Source organism: Notolepis coatsorum, assembly GCF_963971535.1.
Source record: "Notolepis coatsorum genome assembly, chromosome: 17".
NCBI classification, from domain to species: Eukaryota; Metazoa; Chordata; class Actinopteri; order Aulopiformes; family Paralepididae; genus Notolepis; species Notolepis coatsorum.
The window spans coordinates 59,576,026-59,585,136 of record NC_140181.1 but is presented as its reverse complement, the minus strand read 5'-3'; the positions used below and the strand labels follow the sequence as shown (position 1 = coordinate 59,585,136).

At 43.7% G+C, this 9,111-nt stretch overlaps 1 protein-coding gene across 1 annotated transcript in view; it reads right to left on the bottom strand.

Annotated features, from left to right (window-relative positions):
• Positions 1 to 1,918: 1,918 nt before the first annotated feature.
• LOC311244055 (TOX high mobility group box family member 2-like) overlaps positions 1,919 to 9,111 on the bottom strand; it is a gene marked incomplete at both ends in the record, with an annotated part of 49,156 nt that continues 41,963 nt past the window's right edge. Inside the window, one exon of the mRNA XM_084333464.1 lies at positions 1,919 to 2,206. Coding sequence (XP_084189590.1) covers positions 1,919 to 2,206 — 288 coding nt within the window. The remainder of the gene's footprint in view (positions 2,207 to 9,111) is intronic.

The following is a 9,111-nucleotide window of genomic DNA, read 5'->3' as shown; positions in this document are numbered from 1 at the left end:
CAGAATGTCCAGAATCCAGCTGCATCGCAAGGTAAGAGAAAAAAAGTATTGGCTTGCACAAATGTTGCACAAATTAATTATGCGCCAGTGCAGGCACGTGCAGAGGGGGGGGGGGGGGGGCTTTGGGGTGCCCAAGCACTTGCCCATGTGCCCCTTGATGACCAAAGTGCCCCTTTTCTTTTTATTATTATATAAAAAAATCTGTAAAGGGGCAATCGCCCATGGTCCTCATCAAGAATAATTTTAACAATGAATAATATTATAAATAAAAATTTATATTTGAATGCTGTCTGTCTGAGGTGCATGGTTTTCTGTTATGTTGTGCGACGCCCTCCCTCTTGGAATGATCCATTAGCCAATAGAAATCTAGCGCAAACCGAGCATCTCGCCTCACGTCATCTGTCAGCTGATTTTAAGCAGCAACTGAAGTCAGCACCAGCAGCTAACAATAAGAAAGGTATTGTTTTCCATAACTAATATTTTAGCAACCAAGATTAAGAATGTTTTATATATCATATTTTGCAACAAAGAAAGACTTTGTTCGCTAGCTGTCCACAACTACATGAAAATAATGCTTGAATTCTTCTTGCTAACGTTAATCTCGACAATGATGTGCTTAGCATCCATCCAAACGTTACCTAACGTTAGCCCACATGTTAGCTATCACCCTTTGTAGCAAGTCGTATCATATCAGCTATAACGTTATATACCTCTGTTAGTTAGACATGCCATAAGCAATTATTGTTAATTAGCCATGCATGCAAGTCGCTTTTAGAGTGAAATGTAATGTGTGGTGGTGAGTTTCATTTGTTTCAAAGCATTCGGATCATCATCAGCAATATATCACTTGGTTTTCACCATATGGGCGAATATGCCTATTACCCCCATGTAACCCACTTGAGAAGTCACTCACAAAGTTTCTGTGTCCCTGTGACAACTTTGAAATGGTCGCATTTTGCTCCCCATTGACTTTGATGAGTTCACAATTTTATTTCCTTCCTAATAATATGTTTGTGAACACATTTCCAGGCTGGTGTGTTTTTGTGTGTATGAATGCAGACATGGGGACAGGACTGAATGCAGGGGACTGTGCACCCAGAGCTGACCCACAACAGAGGGCTGGTAGGACAGCTGATACACCAGCAAGCGTCAAACAAGAAATAAGAGAGCTTGTATAAATGACTCTCAGAACCTTAGCAGCCTAACTTAAGACTCTCAGAACCTTAGCAGCTTAACTTAAGACTCTCAGAACCTTAGCAGCTTAACTTAAGACTCTCAGAAACGTAGCAGCTCTAACTTAAGACTCTCAGAAACGTAGCAGCTCTAACTTAAGACCTGCTGTGAACTAGTGTAGATTTGACACAAATGGTTGTCTTTAGGTCTTGCAAACCAGCAAGCAATAAAAGGTCCACTTTCAGGCACCACTACAGTGACATCTAATCCCAGATCTCTATACGAGATACAGAGTCGTGGGATCAGTCCTCACCCATATCCGAGGACCTGGACATGTGGACTTTCCCTTGCACTCCATTATACATATATATTTATACTCTCTCCAAAACTCCCTTAAACTTTCATCACTTCCGTCATTTCATGTGAACATGTTGATTCCCCTTCTCCTCTCTATACTGTATATTACACGCCTGCAACTGTCACCCAGCCTTTTACTGTAATTTGACTGTTCTGCTTCATGTATGTATCACATGTATGTGTTGTTTGATGTGTTTTAATTATTTCCCGTACCTCTGTGATGTTTGTACGCATTCGTCTCTTTTCTATTTTATTTATAATCCCCCCCCCCCCCCCCCCCCCTTTCCATATCAAGCTTCGAGGGGACCTTTTTTCCTCTCGCCAGGCCGTTACTGAAAATAAGATTTAGTTCTTAATCGACCTGCCTGCTTAAATTTATTTTTTTAAATCACCAGCGGGCGACAGAGACACTCACCGAGTGCATAGGCCCAGAGAGGAGGTGGCTGTCCTGGCCGAGCATGTTGGACATCATGAGAGCGGCGGGCAGCTCCGGGTAGGAGTAGGGGTTGAGCAGCCCGTTGTGGGGCAGGGAGTGGAAGGGGTAGCCGGTCTCGTGCTCCATGAGGTGCAGCAGGGAGGGGTCGGCGTGGTTGGGGGGCGTGATGGGGGGGATCTCGTAGTCCTCGTCGCCGGGACCGCCTCCGCCGTTGCTGCCTCTGCCCTGACCGGAGTAGTTCTATGAGAGAGAGAGAGAGAGAGAGAGAGAGAGAGAGAGAGAGAGAGAGAGAGAGAGAGAGAGAGAGAGAGGAAGAGAGAGAGAGAGAGAGAGAGAGAGAGAGAGAGAGAGAGAGAGAGAGAGAGAGAGAGAGAGAGAGACGAGAGAGAGAGAGAGAGAGACGAGAGAGGAGAGAGAGGTGAGAGAAGAGGAGAGACAGGAGTGAAGTAGGCAGGTGTTGGTTTCCTTAAAGAAATTGTTTGTCATTGCACTGGACATGGGAGGTGGAATCACATTATGCTGCTTCCAGAAAGGTGGAGTTGGTTTCAGTCCTCGAATCCCCTCTAAGGGAAACGTAGATAATGGAACCATTACAGTATGCAGACATCACAGCGTCCTCACAACAATCACAGAGAGAATGTGATGATATGACTGAGAGGTTCATCATTGACTTTTAAATCTGGCAGCTGATTGTCTTTTTTCAATAAAGGCTATTCCCACATGTTTCACAGTTATTAATGCAAACAGGTGAGCAGTGTGTACAGAATTCAATCTTAAGCAAAGATATATCGCAAAGTTGTGGAAGTCAAACATTGAATGATCAATGATTGGTCTGCAGCAGCTGCAGAGGAATCTATACCCAGGGATCTGAAGCCGTGCACAGACGTCAATGTCAGGCTGCACTCTCTTTTAAATACAGTTAATCAAACGTATGGACTGAGAAATCACCATTGACAGTCCATTACAGGCTATTTTCCAAATTCATAATTACCATGCCAATCACATTTCAGAATCCTATCGGGTTCTCCCGCTGAATTGACCAAACCTGACACCCTTCACTAGGAAACGTCTATCTAATACGCCCAGATGGCCCCCTTCCTCTCCTCACAACAAAGTGGGGATACTTGAGATTTTTGTAATGCTAATCGTGTGGCATGTGAGCAAGGCCTCGGGGTAGCCTCTACAGAGCCCTATCTTCACATAATATTGTACGGAGAAATATGGTTTTGTGTTATAAAAAAGAAAAAAACACCACAGAGGGTATTCACCAGGGACTGAAAAGCAATTTTGTCAGAGGCAATCTGATGCCGACTCCCCTTTATAATGACTGGGGAAAATTAATCATCACAAATAATATTCCAGTGTCAGCCATTCAAGAGCTTTTTAATAGAATTTTTATGATTCATGTCTCGCGGTACACATCAAGCAGTCCGTTCTGCAACATTTCAGAAATCAATTCAATATCATCTTCGTGTAGGCTGTCATCTCGCCTGCCAGGGCAGCCATTCATCTTCCAAATAAATACTTTTAGCAAACAAATGGGAAGAAACGCAGAGGAGCGGCCAGAAATGTTCCCGCTATGACACTGCTGGTGCTCGAAGGCAAGGATAAAACCCTTATAATATGCGGTACGGTGTTGGAAAAAAAAGAATACAAATTTAAGTCTTTTGGCTATTTTGTGCTGTTTTATGTTGCAATAACACTCATGGTAATACATGGAAATATGCATTGAGGATTCCTTCCCACGCAAAACGGCTTTAACAAATGTCTGTTTTTTCGCTGTCCGACATTTCCTGTGACATTACCAAGGGCGGTGTAGCAAATTTTGTCAACAAAAAAAATTGAGGGAAAAAATCTCCAGGTTCCATTCCATGGTGTTTACTGAAAACATGACAAGGAAACACACACACACACACCTGCACGCGCACACACACACACACACACACACACACACACACACACACACACACACACACACACACACACACACACACACACACACACACACACACACACACACACACACACACACACACACACACACACACACACACACACACACACACACACACACACACACACACACACACACACACACACACACACACACACACACACACACACACACACACACACACACACACACACACACACACACACACACACACACACACACACACACACACACACACACACACACACACACACACACACACACACACACACACACACACACACACACACACACACACACACACACACACACACACACACACACACACACACACACACACACATTTTGGATTCTGTCCAGCTCCTGTGGTTGAGGATTGGAAACATGCGTGGTGTTGGTGTCGTTAATATTATTCAATATGTTTATTGAACATATGCCTCAATATGACATTTTTCTGTGGATTTCAGAGTTTCTCTAGTGGGCGAAATACACCATCATTACCTCAGAACTGGCTTTTCTGCTCAGTATTGTTCCATCCTGGGTCTTTGTAATCACCTGCAAATTACCCAGTTCGCTGGTAAGCTTAGTCAGGCAAGCATAGATATTTTGGTATGTGGAAGCCATTCAAAATGCTATATACAATATATGATAGTATCTGACAGTATTTTACTTAGCTAATACCGTTTCTAGTATTCCTTAATGTGCCTTGATTTCATGCCATTAAATCAATTAAATCGATTACAGAGTTGGTATCAGTTTGTCAAATGGTGAAAATCCAATTTTGGAACCAAAACTCACTGACAACGCATTTTCAGTCATTTGTAGCCTTGAGTTCAACAATAATGTGCAGCGTGTCATGTTAAAGCTGAAAACAGACGTGGCTGAAATGTTAGCTTTCTTCTTACATAAGGATTTTCTCATTCCTACATCCTCAGTGTCATGGCACTTGATCCAACAGTAGTATATCTTGCATGTCAGACACACTGATTGTCCGAGACTAAACAGAACCGACATTGTATGCATGTTGAAAGATTTAAATGCTGCAAGAGGCTATTTTTATTTTATTTTTTTGGCCACGCCTTTCCATCGTTCTGTTGTTGTTGTGGTTTTTTTTTCTTCTCCTACAGTTTCTTATGATGCCCTTGGAGATAATACACGGGACAAGGACATTACAAGTTTAATATTTTCAAACACAGATAAATAATTCATAAATATACTGTCTTTCAGCACACGCTGGAGAGCAGAGAATAGAGAGAGAGAGAGGTCAGAGGCAAATGCCAAATGTTGATTCAGCCTCCTCTCGCCAACCTTCAACCCGCCTGCCAGAGGTGGAATTTAAGCAGATCTTTTATTTCTGCCGGGTGAGGACGTGGTTTTGGATCTTTAAAGATGCTACACGTCAACTTGTTGGCCAAGCGGTCCAATTTGTTCCCCAGTGCAGTGAGACTTTGGAATGAACATTATAGTTTGACTTAACCCTTATTGTGGTTTTCCAGGGAAGGCTTTAGTATTTATCTACTCAATATAACATGTAGGCTACTGCACATTACCAGTGCTGCTGACATGTATTCAGGTCTGTGTCTTTCTGTTGTGTGTTGTGTATTGTCTTGCTTGTGGTGATGAAGGGATTTTCAATTGTGGAATGAGTAAACTTTACTCGCCATCAGTGAATGTCTTTCCACATTTCGCAATGCAATGAGCAATGCAATAGCTTGCTTCAGTTGCATGGTTTTTAGCAGTCGTGAACACTTTGAGGGTGCTGGCTTGCTTTCCATACCTGGCCACGGCACGTTTAATCGATTCTGCCTTATCCGCCTGATCTTTGAAACTTTTTTGATGCTTCGTCCCAAAATGGCGTTTCACACCTGATGTTCTGCAAACTACATTTTCTAAACATAAAGAACACACAGCACGGTCCTTCTGACACACAAACCCGTAGTCGTCTGTCCACGAGGGCTGGAATGCCCGAATTTCCTTTGCTTTAACTTTCTTAGCAGGGGTTGCCATCATGAAAGACGGCACATACAGAATGCAACCGCAGCACTGTGTGATTACCTGGGAACTGCGCGCGGGCGCGGGAGGCCAGCTGACTGCTGACAGCTGAGCACCATGGGAACAGCTGTATAGCTGTCATAGGGGTGTGCAAAACAGTCGACTTACAAAAAAGAACCTGTGGGAGGATTTCAACAAGATAAATGCTCACAGTGCAAAATATTTCACTATAATATTTCAAAGCGAAAGAAATTTTTTTTTTATTTTTTTTTAATGCTGCCCCCTGTGCCAATGAAAATGCCCCCGCATGCCTATGCGGGCACGCGTGCCTAGGGTTGCCTACCCCTGGAGTAAAGCATGCTCATTAGTACTCATTAGTACTCATTAGTACTACTACTACTATTACCACTACCACCACCCCCACCACCACCACCACTACTACTACTACTACCACCACCACCACCACCACCACAATTTCGGCTCAAACAAGGGACTAAACACGTTTCGCAATTATGCCACATCAATGTGGAACGCCCTACCCAAAGCTGTAAAGGAATGTGAATCCCTACCCACATTCAAAACCAAAACCGCTCTTAAAGAGCACCTACGGGAGGCTGCAATTCGAAACTGGCCACCGTAAATGTCCAAACCCCCCCACCCCCTCCTAATACAGTCTCCTCCCCACCGCATGTATATATTCTCTCCCCACCGTATGTATATTTCTCTCCGGGGGCGGCTACGTGGCGTAGTGGGCAAGGCTCTCGCCACGAAATGCTGGAGACGCTGGGCTCGTCAGTTCGAGCCCAGCGCTCCACATTTGCTTTCAGTTTAGCTGGTCATCCGTACTAATACACATTGGCCGTATTAGGGGGTGGGAAACTGATGGGTGGGGATCGGGCGTTGTGGACAGCGACTCCTACAGGTCGGTTGGTGCACCTGCGCAGTAGAATCAGGAAGTGTCGGGGGCAGCGTGAGCCTCCCACGCGTTACTCCTCGCCACTGAGAGATCGAGCTGCGCAGGTGAAAAGATGCGACTGCTGTTACCTCAAGTACCGGAGGGGACTTGTGCTATGTATGACTTAGTCCACATTGCAGCCGGCTTGTGGGAGGCAAGAAACAGCGTCCGTGACAGGGGAGGGTTGAATTGGATGATACGAAATTGGGATGGGAGAAAAATATAGAAAAATGGGAGAAAAAGTGGATAAAAAAAAATGTATATTTCTCTCCCACCCACCCACCCCCTCCTAATGTACAGTCCCCTCCCCATCATATGTATATACTCTGTCAGGATCTATGGGTAACAGTATTGTATATTTGAATATCGTATATGTCACAAATGTAACAGTACTAAATACCTGTATGTCATGTATGTCCCTATGCCATAAATGTCATGTATGTTGTGTATGTCATAAATGTCACTATGACTTGAAAATGGGGGACCCTGATGTAAACAAGACAAACGACTTTCTCTGGTCTGCATCCCTTTAACAATTGTGTGTATTGAGCCGTACTGTATTGTACCCATTCTGCAATCTGTTAAATAATGTTTTCATTCATTCATTCACCACCACCACCACCCCCACCACTACTACCACCACCACCACCACCCCCACCCCCCACCACCACTACTACTACTACTATTACCACCACCACCACCCCCACTACTACTACTACTACTACTACTACTACTACTACTACTACTACTACTACTACTACTACTACTACTACTATTACTACTACCACCACCACCACCACCACCACCACCACCACCACCACCACCACCACCACCACCACCACCACCACTACTACTACTACTACTACTACTACTACTACTACTACTACTACTACTACTACTACTACTACTACTACTACTACTGCTACTAATACATGTACCATTACTACTAATACATGTACCATTACTACTACTACTACTACTACTACTACTACTACTACTACTACTACTACTACTACTACTACTACTACTACTACTACTACTACCATTACTACTACTACTACTACTACTACTACTACTACTACTACTACTACTACTACTACTACTACTACTACTACTACTACTACTACTACTACTACTATTGTTTACATACAGTATGACAGCAGGCCAACCTAGCACGTGTGAGAAGATTGAATAGTTTAGTTAGTTCTTTAGAACCTAGTAAATAAGTATGTGAATACATGATAAAGGCAGATACCGGAAGAAGTAAGAAGTTTGTCTGGCCGGCTACTTCCATCAGCAGAATGAGGAAATCATGCAGACCTGGGAGGTCTGAAGTGAATGGAGTGGGACGTAAAATTGCTTATACCAGAAGAGTACATGAGGCTTACAGTATTTGATTGAAAAACAGCTTTGCAATGCTTAGGATCTTAGAAACGTTTTGACATTTTAAAATCCTTTTTAAAAAGGGATTTTTGGTATACTTTGGGGTGCATATTGATAATTTGTCTAGTTTGAATTTTATTTACAATATTGAAATTGACATTCCTGATATTCAATCAGTTGATTACTATTCTACAGACAATTGTAGGTGCTGCACATACTGATAGCTTCATCAATGACGTGGTGTTGATTTTTTGTGACAACATCGTCTCCCATTCATTTTCCCACATTATCTGCATTTTCATTCCTTAACGCTCTGAAGTCACAGAACTGAAATCCTCTGTTCTATTCTATCTCAGTTCTATTCTACCACTTTCTACCAATATGCAACATTCAAATCCAACATATTTGTGGGAAGAAACCCCATTTGCTGTCATGAAAGCACCTATGACTCTCTATGAGGTACAGTATATAATGTCTTATGGAAAGTCAAACAGCCATATGGTGCTTTCGGGGGGGGGGAGTGGCCTTATTTTGGTGACAAACAACAGCTGGGCTTGCATACATAAAGGTCTTCACATCCACTCCATGTAGCCCAGAGAGACGGATAGCGGCGGTACATCTTTTAAAAATGCCCTGTGTGGGCGGGGGCATCGATGAGGAAGGGGGGGTTGTCAAACTTCACCTTCAGTGATCAACCTTCCAGAGCGAAGGAGAGAAAGAGGTCAGAAATCAAACTCATCAGTGTTTGGGGAGACAGGGTGCTGAACTTTGCCGAGGCGCTGCTGTAACACGAGTGACCGCTTCCTCGGGGGAAGGGCGGCGCTCTGCGGAGGAGTGCCGCGACCCGGCTTTGAAATGACA